The 15,345-nt window shown below is 42.5% G+C and overlaps 1 protein-coding gene across 1 annotated transcript in view; it reads right to left on the bottom strand.

The window, feature by feature from the left end:
- Positions 1 to 15,345, bottom strand: part of CLSPN (claspin) — a 503,683-nt gene that overhangs the window by 311,658 nt on the left and 176,680 nt on the right. Inside the window, exon 10 of the mRNA XM_069622600.1 lies at positions 5,493 to 5,665. Coding sequence (XP_069478701.1) covers positions 5,493 to 5,665 — 173 coding nt within the window. The remainder of the gene's footprint in view (positions 1 to 5,492; positions 5,666 to 15,345) is intronic.

Below are 15,345 nucleotides of genomic sequence, written 5' to 3' on the forward strand. Positions count from 1 at the left end.
CCCATACTCAGTGCTCCAGATAAGATTTTGAAGCAGGAGTATTTCACTCCCTATTTTTTAAAGTTAGGTACAAATTTAAGTCCTATTCCTAACTAAAGTTATTTCTTTAACGAGTAAACATTTTAAAACAAATGTTTTGGAAATACATATCTTTGTATCGAGTTATCCATGCCTATTAAAAAATGCATTTTTACCGCTTCAGATCAGACAGTAAATCGCAATTTCATCCAGTGTGCACTGCATGCACCACTATTCCGAACATATACATGGAGCTGTGTGGGTGAATACAGGGGGACGAGCGCCATAGTTCATTTTCTTATTTTTTTCTGGGAGTATTTTTACTCCCCATTTTTCTTTTTTTGTGAGTATTTGTCTATTTTTTTTAGGAAGTAAAAGTGCCCGATACACCTTATCTGTAGGGCTGGCCACACCTGTGCACATTTGTTAATAAAACCCCTTTAACTAGATTCCCTTGTCTGGCCTATTGGTCGATCATTGCCCGCTATGTGACAAAGTGTGTCTTGGCCGCGAGTGGTGACAATCAAAAATACCTGGTTTACTGCAGAATGAGCCTTGATGAGTTTGAGGTTGCGTTCGTATTTTGGAGGTGGAGTTTTGGTGGCAATGACAGGGATGTGGATGAGGTTCTCTGGGTTTGGAAGTCCCGTTTAGCGCCATGATGCCCCTTGGTAAAAAGCTGCACTTGACAAATATTAACATAAGGAGGTATCTTCGGGCCCCTTTGAAGTCAATGGTGGAACGATGCAAATAAAATGCTTTAACTGCCACCAGCCCGTTCAAAATAGTTGACAGAAAAAGCCACTTTACCGCCAGCAGTTCCCATGCGGGTGGAAGTGTTGCTACTCCTTAGATCTAAATTGGGGGGGGAACAGGGTGACCTGCAATGGAAGCCTTAAGGACTCACCAGAACCTCAGAAGGCAGGCAAGAAGTACACTCGCCAACAGGTGAGCTAGGGTCCAGATTAGTTAGATATGCAGAGGGTCCCATAAAAGTTGTAAAGATAGTTGCAAAAAATAAATTCTTTCCCATCAGAAGAAGTGACAAACAAAAGGAAATGTGTTTGGAGTCTTGTCCAGTACTGCTGCTACAAATTTCAGCTGCATGTAGGTGTAAAGACTGGAGAGGGGTATCTGTACTTCTGCCCTCTATATGGCAGACCAGAGGCACATTACCCCAGCCAATGTTATCTATTGTGGTAGCAATGGACGAGCAACCAAGGCTTAAGCTCTCAGGAGGTGATGCGGGCTGGTTCTTAAGTACAGTGTAGTCCCCAAGCACCTACAAAGGAATGTCCACATACTAGGTTATGTGCTAACATCTCTTTATATACAAATAATGTTCAATAACAGACTTTGTAATATGGCAAATATATACAATGTCTATGTGGGACCACACTTCGCTATTGATTCCTTTAAAATGCATCAACTGCTGACAGTTATTTTGGCATACAAATCATGGAGCAATGTGTAACAGCGTAGAACATGAGAAGGAAGGCAAGTTGGGTTAAACAATGGCAGAATGCTTCTTTAGCTACTAAGGCACAATTCTGATTGAGGATTCCCCCCCCACCCCCCCGCACCCTCCAACTGGGCAACCTGTAATAGAAGAGTCATCAAGCCCAGTCCATAAATGATTAATCAGTCTTGTTTTCTCGTCAAAAAGGTCACCCCAATCTAACGGATAGAAGAGTTTCTTCTTCTACAGCAGGAGCCACAGGGTGTTGAGATTCCTCGAAGAAAGGTGAACACTTGCGTCGAGATTGCAGCTCTGATCTTCCAAGTCCTGTGAAGATGAGGTGTGCGGTCCACCTCGGTGCAAAGAGTTTGGTGCTGCAAAGAAGACTCAATTATGGATGTAGGCCCAGCAGCGGGCGTCAGATGCTTTGGCGGTCCTCTGGCCTGTCGGTGCTGCAGCCACAGCACAAAACTCAGGATAGCTTCAGCATCGGGACTACCATGGGCTGGACTTCGGATCTTCACTTCGTCATTGTCCTCGGGACATCTTTGTCAGCTTCTGGCGACGGGAAACCCACCGGCGGACTTTCCTCGTTAGCTGACAACCGTGACTTTCTCTGGCAGGACAAAGCAGTCAATGGTGATGGCAAGGGAGCCCTTCTTTCAAATGTTAGGGAAAGGTGGAGTGTTGCGGCTCCAGTCAAGCAGCACAACGTCAAGCTGTCCCCGCTTCTGGGCGACACGACTGGCTTCCAGCGGTACAGAAATCCTCTGAACCTCAGTCGACGGCAATGGACGTCGATGGCCTCGATGTCCTGGTGCTACACTGCCAAGATTCTCAGTGGACCCTTCTCCAGTCGATAGCCTTTCGGGACTGGCTTCCAGGGTACATAGAAGATCAGATTTTGCACAATGTTCCTTTGTAGCTCGGGGAGAGGTCTCCTAGCTAGATCCTCTCTCTGATCAGTCACTGACAGCTTTTAGATTTTGAAGGAAAGCAGCAGCAATTCTTCTTCCAGCTGGGCTTCAATGATAAGCTGTTTCAAGTTTCAGCTTCTGAACAAATTGGGAACTGAGAGGTCCCCAGACATTCACATCTGTCCCTCATTCACTCTGGCTGAGCAAGGCTCAGTCAGCCAATCGCACAGAAAGGAGTTCATGCAGGAAGGCAGCCAATCAGGCTCACAGGCTATTCACTTCCACCCATAACAAAGAATGTGGATTGGGCCAAGCATGTAGCTTTTCAGCACACCACACTGCATTCATGACCGTTTCAGGCAGGGCCGTCTCATTCATTGTGTCACACACAGAAACCAGACACCCAGAACATAGAATAGACGCATTTACCAAAAGGTCTCTCTGGATGTTTAAAAAGAGTGTCACCCTTCACTGGCCTGTAATTACCCTGGGTATTCCTCTGTGGGACTACACAGACAGGCCTTTCCCAAATGTACATCATGCAATTCTTGGTTTTCCTTGGGCCACTACTGCATCACATCAGCAATCGGGCCCAGTTCACTATGCTCAATTTGGCCTTTCACCTTTAAGCTCAAGCATTTAACTGCCCTTCTCAATAGGGATGTGGCAAGAAGCAAAATCTGCATCAGGTCCCAGACCAATTGGTCAGAACACCTCAACAGAGTTTGTGCTACACCAACAAGTCTCGTTGGGACCTCTGCCTCCTTTTTTGCAAAAGGAGTCATGCCCTGCAGCAATGGGACATCCAGTCTCACGAACAATCTACTAGCAAAAAGTAACCGTACACCGCACAGGTTCAGTAGACAAGCCCTTAATCTCACAGTCTTTGATATTGGATTCATTTGTCCAATACATTTTTTAGACACATCTCGAAAGAAAAAAGCATAGCAATTACACAAAATTAAAAAGGTATCCTCTGCAGTGCGATGCAAATATCTCAGAAACGGTTCATCCTAGGGCCTTGAAAGGTAGGACCTGTGAGTTTTCTTCATCGCATCGAGACGCTTAACATGAGCTTTATCTGATCCTTCTACGACCACATTGATGTGTAGCTAGTAATGTCTAGAGGGTTCTAACTGATTGCTATGCCATATTTAGTGCAGACTAGTGGACAGGTGTGGAATTGTACAAGGAAAAAACAAACAGATTTTCTGCTATATATAAAGAGAAATAGGTCTGCCAAGTGCAGTGCCCACTGTCATATGCGCAACATTATGCAGGCATTCTCTACTTGGGAGCTTACAGGCCTAAAGGACAACTCTGATGCCAGGACTTCACTATGTGGCATCGTAAGATGTCTGCAACTCTACAGAGGGTGCACTGTAACCGGTCAGCCATGATTGCCTCTAGCTCGTTGGCTGGGGTATTGTGAGACGTAGCACTGCTGAAGTATGCAGTGAGAGCTATCAGGATTCACAATGCAAAACAGGTACAGTGGAAGGCGTGGTAAGCTGCAGTCGCATCTTGTGGAACATTACCAACGTCTTGTGTGTGAAAAATTCTGCATCCTCCGATTTCACCCGCTCAGTTTGGGCGGCTTGTGCCAGCTGCCTCTGTATAATGGCAAATACCATTGACCTGGAAGGAGGATTCTTGAGTCGAGACTCCAGGTCTCTTATCTGAATATTTGAGCTTGGAAAAACCTTGCAGCACTGCCGGGGTGAGGCGCCTCTGGTGCTTCTTCCCCACCCATAAACTAGCAGAGAGATTTGGGCCATGAGTAATGCCCGCTCCAGCTCAAATGAGCAGTCTCCTTCACATAGGACATCTGACTTTTGTACTACCTAGAGCAGGGGTCTGCACCTATTGCTCCCCAGATTGTATTACAACACCCATGATGCTGCACCATTGATGCTGACTAATGCTGATGGGAGCTATAGTTCAAAAGATCACGAGTGCCCAAGGTTACACACCCCTACTCTATAGCTTTTGACCTCTATACTTAAGCAGCTGTGAGCGTCTAAAGGATATTGTTCCAGAACACTTGCTGTGGGCCCCTTCAGTCCCTCTTCCTGTAGCATTAGAAAAGGAGCTCTTGGGCTTTAGCCAAGTAGTGCCACTTCTACTAAGGGCAACATCAATACAAGTTTCTAAGGTGCCAACCAAGCAGCTAAACATTACAGAAGACAATCTTTGTATATGATGCAATTTCCTTTAAATTCATTGTAACTAGGAAATACCTTCCATATGCTTCTGATGCCTTCACACATGCAAGTAAAAGAAGAGGTAACAGGAAATCACGAAAATACTCCAACATAAAAGTTACTAAATACCTTCTTTAAGCCATTCATATTGTAAATTGGTTCATTTGTACTGTACACAAGTGGGCAGGTCAATTTCTTTTGTGTGTGTGCGCATCAAGCGTATAAAACACAAACTACAGACTAAGCTAGTATGCCCTTCCTGCACAATCGGATAAAATCAAGAGGTAGGGCTAAGAGTTAGAGAAATTAGGTATCAAACACTACAGTAAAACTGCATCACTAATCAGTCTCCAGATACCCTGCATTTTGTTTACATGTCAACCATTTGTAAGGGAACATCACAATAAACAGATCAACTTAGCAGAAGGCCTGTCAGTTTTACTGAATAGAAAGGCATTCACTCAAGAAAAGCTTGAGGAGCAGGACTCTGCAGCAGTGGTAAATTCACACTTTATTTTGGGCAAGCAATATAGTTAGTATTAAAAAAGTCAATAGTTGTGAAACAATTTAAAGACATTCCATATCCAGACAAACACGCCCAAGTACACAGAACAAGTCCATCCTAACACTATCCTTCTAGAGCAGTGATGTGCAATCTGCGGCTCTCCAGATGCTCTGAACTACAACTCCAATCCCTCACCATTGACTAAGCTGCTTATGGCAGATGGCAGTTTTAGACCAAAACATCTGGAGAGCGAAAAGTTGGTGACCTCTGTTGTAGAGGCAGTAGGTGGCCAACAGATTCAGATTTCTCAAAAAGACAATCTACTCAATGCAGTCACAACAGTATTTTTGACCCTATCCCAATCCATTTTCATACATGGCTTTCTGTACCTCCTTGTTGCCTTCTTCCTCCTCTGATTCAGTCATTTCCTCTTCTTCCTCCTCTTCCTCAAAGCCATCCTCATTATCTAGTTTGAAAAGTGCCTGACGCTTCTGCCGTTCCTCATTCCGCCTCAGCTTCATGACCTCCTGCAGTTTTGCTTTCAAGACAACTAGCTTTTCACCTAAATATACAAATAACCACTTAAAAATATAAAACTTGCATTCAAGGGGAAAAAAACACAAGGAGGGGAAATGCTTGGCAGACTATTCACACATGACACAGTAACCCCTATGGTGAACTTTAATCATTTAACATTCATATGTTCCTCAACACAAACAGTGCAAATATCCTTTGACAAGACAGCAGTGTGTATGGTCAAATCAAACCTGCTTTTGCTTATCTAGTTTGAAATAAGATGGCCTGTTATCACAAACAAAAAACGTCTACTTCATGGACTGCGCGTGCTTTGAAACCTCTGAGATTTAAACATTCTCACAGGCCACAGGCCGATACCGGTGCCTTCTGCATGCCAGTTGCAGAACTGTGGGATACTAAGCTTCATAGCCAGAACAAACCTAAAATATACAATTTAGCTCATTGTCCCAACAGTGAGCAGTTGTTTAAATCCCTATAAATGGTCCAAAATAATAAATGTTAAACAAGTCTTGGCATGCTTGCAGATGTGCGGCTTGGTCATGGCGGTCATGTGACCACCCAGAACTGGGTGGACTACTAAAGGAACATAATACTAAGAATAAGATGCGTCACAGCTTTACACTTATGACCGAATACCTAATTTTGGGAGATTTCAGGTACACTCAACAGGGCCCCTCAACCGCTCCCCCCCCCCCCATTTTATTTTCGCTCACTGACTAACTTTTGATGACCAGAGGGACTACTTCTGAAGTTCCCATGCCACTGAAACCCTTTTTGCTTTAGTTAATGATACATGGTCCTGGGTCGCCCATAAGGTTCCCCAGTCTCACGGGTGCCTCTCAGGCACCCCATTCTTGCCCTGATCATATTATAATGGTTTTAGCGAATAGTATGGTGACAGCAGTCATTTAAATGTGGCTTCACGAAGGGTGTAGATGAGGGGCCAAATGTGACCCTCGCGCCCCCTGCACTTTGGCCCATGACTGTAATTATCGATGCATCGCAAATGTGAAAAGTGATATTGCCTTAGACAACCGTTCAGACCATACCCAATTGATGATCAGGACAACATGAACTGACATTGATCGGTCAGGTCAACTGACTGGGAAATCAGAAACTATTGCCGTCATCACTGACATGACGACGTAGCCGCGCTTATACATGAAGTACATATTCATCCATTCATGAAGCTACACAAACCTGCACTAGTTTATTGCATATTGGAATGAAGAACATGCTTATGACCCACTTAGGCAGAGGACGAACACACATACATCTCTATATACATACCTTTCGCCAAAGCTGAAACCACAAGATGCAAATTCATCCATGTAGATTGCACATGCTTGACTGCCAGTAACATGTAGAAGCCATAAGGAATACTACAGAAGTTGCTGAAGGCTCTTCAGCAACCGGCTAATAAAGTCTACCAATAGGGACAGAGTCCAATAAAATCTATTTTTCACATTGTTCAGAATCATACTAGTAGCCAAGGTAGGTCTCGGGGGGGCCCTGGGGTTAGGCCAGGACCTAGAGGCAACAAGAATGTCATGGTCACTAAGACAGAGATTACTTGAAATCTGGTAATAAGATTGAACAAAACACTGTCCACAAAAATATAATCGATCAGAGCACCCAGGGAGCCTCTATGCCATGTACTTACGGGAAAATCTCCTAAAATGCAACCGTTGTGCATTTGCCGCCCCTTAATGAGAAAATGCAGGTGCTTTGCAAAGGGAGTCAAAGACTAAGAGATGCTCAATAAGCATAATATTAAAGTCACCCACCAGAATGATATGGGCACAGCTACGGTCTAAAGTAGCTAAGTCTTCTAAAGTCGCTAAATCTTCCAGATCACTATTGAAGACTTCATCAAGCACAGCTGCAGGGTTTTGTTAAGTATTTATAAGGGCAATAGTCTGAGTTTGACTTAATTTTAACCATTTGTAAGAAACTACTAGGTGACGCCCAAGGTTCCAAAGTTAAATTGGCGGTAATTTTAACCACAACCAGTAGGCCTGCCATCGGACGACCCCTAACAGGAACAATAGGTTGATCCCAAACCAGGGCAACAGAGAGCCATACTTACTGGAGAGCTCTGATATCGTAGGCTCTGAAAAGATTGTTTTTGGAGTTTGTAAGATGCTTAAAGCCCCTAGTATTCCATGAGACTAAATAACAAGGGTATATACAAAAAAAAAAAAAAGAAACTAAATAAAATAAAAACTAAATCTGAAAGCTAATGCTGGTTTGGGACAGTATTGCAATTGTTCCCAGGGGCAACCTTAGTGATTGCTCTGCCAACCTGAGAAGTGCTGGGATGCTGGTTTGAAAAGTTGTTATCCTGGAAGCTATGATGTTTACTCAAGACATATTGGTGATCAAAAGAAGACTGGTTTATTAGCAGAAAACCTAAGTGGTAAAGATCGAATCTGGCCTGCCACAGGACGTTTCTGACAAGAGCCGACTTCATCCACAACCTCACAACCGACAGGTCCATGGTCGTGGAGGAATTCTATTTGGTCAATGTCAGACGTCGTAAAATCTTCCAGGGCTGGCATTTCCGCCAAAATATTCATAATGGATGGTCTGTTGAGATCAAAAACAGGAAACAGATGGGGCCGACATTGAAGAATTAAATGGGTACGTTTTGAATTTGGAAGCAAAGGTTGCTTCATTTCCAGGCCGATACTAGAGGGAAGGGGAGACACCTGAGAGGGGAGCCTACTCTCGGGGTAATTGGATTTTGATTATTTGGAGGCAAAAATAATCAGCATAATGATTTGTCCATTTCCTCCCTCGAAAACTCCAGAGTAGGCGGCTTGTGAATATTAGGCACGGCACATCATTTTCCAAAGGGCCACGCAACCAGACCACAAGCCAATCTAGGCAAAACTTTGTCAGATGTATTGTTCTCATGTCGTTTTAGCAAAAGACTGGGGTCAAAGGCATGCTCCTGCTCGTTCAACCGAGCGAGATCATCCAGTGGTTCATAAATTAAAGAATGAGTGGGGCTGGGATAGCTGTCTCGACCCAGATTGCTAGGAGCAAGACTTCCAATATTTATTTGCGATGGCCACTCGCTCTAAAGCAGTGGCTGATTTTGGCAAAACCAGTTTTTGAATGAATTTTTGGGCAGCCATTGGCTTGTTTATGGCAGATAGTAATATTTTTAGGCTTCTTTGTAAGTTGATTACAACCGTCTTAACTTTAGACTCAAGGATATTGTAATTTTGGGCTGGAATCACATCCACAACGTCTTGGCAAGCATCCTCTTGAGTCAAAGTCAAATCAGTTCGAGTGAGCTCAGATGGACTTACATTCTTAGTTTTTCTCTTTTTCTTTCCTTTTAAACAAGGGACACCAAGTTCACATGAAACTAGCATGTCATTAGGGGAGATTAGATATGGAGAAGGTAACCAGGGCATTTGTCTGCAAGTTCGAATTTAAGGACCTCGAAGCTCTAGCAGGAGTAAGTTGTTCTCTGCTTTCGTTCTGCATAAAGACAGATTGCTGAGATGCAGAGCAGTCAATGAGTAAAATATCCTCAGAAGATACAGGAGGGGCAGGTTACAGATACCCCGTAGAGACAGCACCCTTAATGTTGGAGCAACCAATACAATGGCGACACTGGGTTCCATTTTTTACATTAGCCTGGACAAGTTGGGTTATCAGCCCATGCTGCAAGGTTATTTAGTTGTCTAGGGTTTCATAAAGCCTGGTAAGGGCAAAAAGGGAAGTATTCATTGATTGTAAAGAAATATCTAACCCTACTGATATACTCGCAGCACTTACCTTCGGTAAATCAAATGGCGATGCAAGTTTGCAACAGAGTAGGTTGCAAAAAAGAGATAAATGAGGCCGTCACACTACGCGCAGAAGGGGAGAACATTACAGGGACTGGGAAAGTTCCCGTGCCAGAGGAGGAACATCGGGAAGAGGTATAACCAAGGGAGCAAGTACTGGAATGATTTCATCCGACCTCACACGCCCGATCTTATCAAGATTTTAATCAATAACAGCAACGAGCGGTAAGTCCGAGGTATTACCACTCGCAACCGTAGTGGGAGAATGTAACCCATCCCCAAATGATTTTTTATGCAAAACCCCAACCGCCCCCAGTGCCGGTAATGGGGGTGGAGGTTGCCTTGTTAAAGTCAACTGCCCCCGCTTGAGCTAGAGATTCAAGGAGGGTGGGGCAATCGAACTAGAGGCCACCAGCATTGTACTCCTTAAATCGGGAGTGCCGTCTGAACTAGAAGGGGGGGGGGGGCTATAATTGGTAAAGTTCCCACAGAGGGAACTCGGGCGGCTGGAGCACAAAAGTGCCGGATATCCACCAAAGGGGAACAAGTGCGCGCATTTGGGGTGGCCTTTTTATGCGATAAATGAATAAATCAGGAAGAGGACTGGGAAGTTACCAGGGCTGCGGCGGTGCAGGTCGCAATTGCTTTAGGGTCTGGCATGCCAGTAATTAGTAATATCGACATCAACTGGAGAACAAACGAGAAGAGAAAAAAAAGGCACAGACCCAAAGCAAGAGCAGAACCTCATGCCAGGGTTTAAAAAGAAAAAAGTCAAATCAAATACATTTTAGAAAACAGAAATTTACAAAATTAAACAAAGTAATAAACGTGATTAATATAGGCACATCAGAGAAAGACAATCGTAAAAATCCTCCCAAAGACAAAAATAGGACAAAAAAAACGTGTATACAATCCAAGTGATCAAGGGCGTACAAGCCCAAACATGCCCAAGACAGCCTTTTCTAAACAGGGGTTACTCAAACAGCGCGCGCAATGGCGCGTGCGTGTTAGTTGATATTGGAATGTGGGGTAAGAGGGTGGGACTTCCTCACTTTGAACATTTTCCACTAAATAACACTGTTGAGTTCCTTGGAAGGCAGTTCGAGGGAGACAGCCAAAGACAGCCCTTTCTGAACAGGGCTTACTCAAACAGATGTCCCAAGACTGATGGATTCATTCCCTCCATTATTGAAAACCTATCGATATGAAGATCACACTACATTACGCAAGTCACCATCCAGGACAACTAAAAAATAATATCACACCAAGTTAGTACATGAGAATGCAAAGGATCATTTCAGGTGATCAGACCTGCTGTGACGCGACAGAAAATGTGTCCAACAAATTCAAAGCCAGAGGCTATCTTGATGACATTCTAGCACAAGCTAAAAGGAGGAATGAAACTCAGACTAGAAAAATCCTTCTTTCACCCAAATCGACAGAATGAATCACCCTTTGTACACCTGATGAAATTCTCTAAACAAAGTGGACATATCAACCGTATCAAGAAAAATTGGAAAAATTATGAGATTAGACCCAACGTAGGAGACTATTCCCTAAGCCACCTACTCTCTAGGTAGAAAGCTCAGACAATTTGTAAAGGCAGAAAAATCTCAGACCAAACAAACATTTTTGGGTAAAGCCAAATACCACACATTCCGGTGTCTGCAGTGCAGCCATTGCAACACCACCCAAAAGAATAACCACATGAGACAATACTGCACAAAAAGAATTGAACTTAACCATTTTGCCAACTGTGATTCTAAATTTCTGATGTATTGATTGATATGCCCATGTGGTAAATACTATGTAGGTCAGACTACCTGTAAAATAAAGGAAAGAATTACAGAACATGAAACTAATCAGATCAGAAATCCCCAGTGGCAAGACATTTTTATGAAAACAAACATTCGATAGCACAGTTGAGGTATGTCGTACTTGAGATTGTGAGAACCCCCCCCCCTCTCCCCCCAAGAGGAGGGTAACATGGATATACTCTTAGCCAAAAGAAATGTTTTGTATTCGTAAATTGGACTTCTTGGCTCCTTTGGTACTCAATGAAGAATTCACATGAACGCCATTTATTTGAGCACCCCTTCCTTATGTAAACGCACGCATCTGATTATCTTCAATGTCCATTAGAACCGTTTTACTAATCTTATTTGATATTTGAATTGTATGCCCCAAGATAGACGTCTGATCCAGTCAGAACTCCACTACCTACATATATTCCATTCAGCACTCCAGATACGGTGCATATCTGGTTTTTTCCACACTTAATTCTTGTGAATACGGCACCTTTCTTTTTCCTATTCATATCCATTACGAGGCTATTCTTGGCAGCACCCCCATAAATCAAGGAGTTCACTGCTGACATCCAAATTGGTTGGGTCATGATCTATTTAACACTTTACTGTGTTGGTTATTTCATCTAGCGAATACCTTTAGAGTCTGTAAAGTGTAACACTTGGAAATAAATTAGTTTTTAACTTTGTTCAAATGCTTTGAATTTCATTGTTACAATGTTATTCAAGACTTTTGCATCACTAATGTGTATTGCAAATTGCTTTGACACTTCAGGAAGTTTCATTATCTTATTGAGCCCGATTTGGAAGATTGGTGTAGTACAGTGTAAAAATGTGTTCTAGCAAGGGCTGCATTTTTGTGTTCATCGCCGCTGTTTTAATTAGTTTCAATAGAGGCCGCTCTGCCGATGTATAATTATTTCAGGTTTTCTAGTGATTTGCATAGCCATTTCATACTAGGTTTTCTCTTAATCTCACAAGCACATCAATGGCATTTAATGGCTTGAGGCTTATGTGTTTTAGTTTGAGAGCCTCTGAGCAAGCAGCTGTTTGGAATTTCTACTTCTAAAGGATTTTGATGTGAAGTTAGTAGATATGTTTGGTATTGTTTTAAAATATTACAAGTATTTTTGTATGTGTGCGTCTGTGTGTGAGTGCATGCATAAAAGGACACATTCATTTGTTAGTCACAGCAGAGCAAGCAAGGCACGACTGGATGCATGGTCTGGGTGTTACTTTTACTACCCCACTATCCCCTGCACAGAGCATTCATACGGATAGGAATGGTGAAAATCTCCCAGCAATTCTTTGGACTTTTATATCATTTTAATGGGACATTAGCAATCATTCCCCCATCTTGACTAGCTGTTAGACCAGGTCAACACTTCCCAACATTGCTGTATATATTTTTAGTAGGGTTGACTGTACTAGTACTTCTTAACAGCCCTGCTATATATTTAAGCACAGAACCCTAGCTGCTCAGCAGAACTGCCATGTGGGACAATGAACTATTCACAGCCGGGCTAAAGTGCATTCAGTGGTATCATAACCAGATTTCCTAGCAGGACTGCTATGTTTTGTAACAGTACCTGCATTTTTCAACAGTGGCATTGTATTGACGCAGTACCAACATGAGTTTGCAGTTTCAGTATGTAGCTAAAGCACTGAAGAGAAACTGTCTGAGCTCTCCCCTCCATTCTCCTGGGGTGGAAGTATGCACACTGGTGTACAGTGTGAGAGAAATTGCATTGCTGTGGTAGACATCAAGCCATCCTGCTCTCAGTATTGCGCTTTTCCATACTTCTGATTCTCCCATGTCGGACTATTGTGTGACACTGCCAAATCTCTAGTACCTCTATAAATCTCCTCCTTCATGCGTAGGATAGTTCATTGAAAGAGGCATGGATCGTGGGATGAGGCAGTTATGCCGGGTAAGCCAAGCATGGGACTGCCGATGCCCCAAACCTACAAGCATTTCAGAGTCAAAAGCTGATCTGGAAATGTATATATCAGTGGGTTGATAAACCTGCCACACAGATCAAGGTTTCAACTACAAGTTCCAAACCGTCAATAGCTTTGTGAGTTCATGCATCTGCGTGCAGTGTTATGAGTTTAAGATGGAGATAAAAGGTTTGAATTGTAGCAGAACTTACCTAGCTTTCTGGAGGATAAATGTTTAATGGTTTAGAACTTCTACGTCTCATCAGTGCTGCAAGCATAACTTTTAAAAGCAAGTGTGCATACATTTGAACGGAACTACCCTCTAATTTTCAAACTGATTTATATTTATAAATTAATATTGCTATGACAAATTACAAATAAAAAGGAGAGGAAGAGCGATTACAAACCTAAGAGACACAGGACAACAAAGGGCTGAAGTTGGGGCACATGTAACAATGTAATTGAAAGGAATACAATGTGAGAGAAATCTGAGGAATTAACAGTAGTAGAGGCACTGAAGTTAGAACAATTGAGACAGCAAGACAGAGGAGAGAAACCCCAATACAAGTATTCCGAGACAGGATATGCAGAGCAAGAGAGCACAACAAGCAGGGAAACACTCAATAGCGAGAGGTAGAGTAACAAAGGGGGAGACAGGGAAACAAAGTAGCAACAGGAAGTGTAGAGCAGAAACATAGGTAAAGAGACAGCAGCTGTCAGAGGGGAAAGGCATAGTAGTGATGCTGGTAGAGAAAGGGACTTGATTTATGAATACCCAACTAGTTGGAATATGGTTCTGTAGCTATAGTAAATTCCTAAGAGGTCCTGTGTCCTAATGTCAAAAATATGCAGCTGGATAGCACACACCTACAAGTTATTGAGGGAGAGAGCATTTTCCACAAGTGTAATAAATGATTTGAAGCCAGAAAACATGAAATAAGACTATATTGTTTCTATTATTTTCCAAAAGTTCAAATTTATGCACACATTGGATGGATATCCAACACAACTCTTGCAAAAATGAAAACTCCTTATTACTGTCTTGGATTTACTTTTCAAATCTCAAAATGGGGAGTAAAATACCTTCACCTCAAAATCCTATATGGAGCATTGATTGCAATGGATATGATGTATGTTATCTGCTCGTAATAGAATACCACTTGGTTTTTAAGTAAATCTATCCACAGACTGTATACCCTTTCTAGATAGGACCATGGACATTATACACATTTATCAGTCCACCTTAACATCACACTCACAAATGGTATATGTTGCATTGGAATTTTAAGTTGTAAATTAGAAGTTGCTTGACTTTACTGAATTTAATAATCTACAGAAATGTAATAGACATATGTACGTGAAGCAATTTCATCTGTTTTGAGTTTTACTAGCAATCGTTTCGACACCTACATGCAGTGGATCAGTTAGTTGACATATGACATCACTGCGCCCACTAGAACGCACTGCAGTCATATTCCAAGGTCGCCATTTTGTAGCGATAGCTTCCACGCTCTTGCGCTAGAACTGACTTTTGTCTGCGAATCTCCACATTTATAACTGGTAAGCTAAAACACTAATGTTCCATGATTAATTCACATGGATATACCAACGGTCTATCTTAAATTAAGTCTCCATGCGCCTTTTTATTTTCTCTACAGATTGGGTGTTTGTAACCACGCGCTATACTTGAGCATCACGCTACTGCAAACCTTGTGTCAGCACTCACATTCTCAGCAAGGCTGTGGTATGACTGTGCCTTTACTATGGAGATATTTATTAACATTTTTGGGTACATTGTACTGACATTAGTCATACCCATCTCTTTTTTATATATCAGATATTGAGCACTCAAGTTTTGGTGCAGCACGCACCCGACATTCCTTCTCTAAGCTCTATTACACACATCCTTAGCAAGTCTAAGGTAAGATGGCACTTTTACCATCCAGATACTTCACAGCCTTTGACTCCAATAGTTTCAACAACTGTGCGTTTTTCTCTCAATTTTTCCGATTCTATTGAATAGACAGCAACAACTCAAACATTAGATTCTACCAACTTCGTTATAAGCAGCATCTGCACAGCAGATTCGTGCAGACAGAATCTGCATCTGAGGTACGCTCCTCTAATCTTTCGCTGCATTCAAATGTTTTGTT

Source organism: Ambystoma mexicanum, chromosome 11 (genome assembly GCF_040938575.1).
Source record: "Ambystoma mexicanum isolate Mex_15411 chromosome 11, UKY_AmexF1_1, whole genome shotgun sequence".
In the NCBI taxonomy this organism is placed as follows: Eukaryota; Metazoa; Chordata; class Amphibia; order Caudata; family Ambystomatidae; genus Ambystoma; species Ambystoma mexicanum.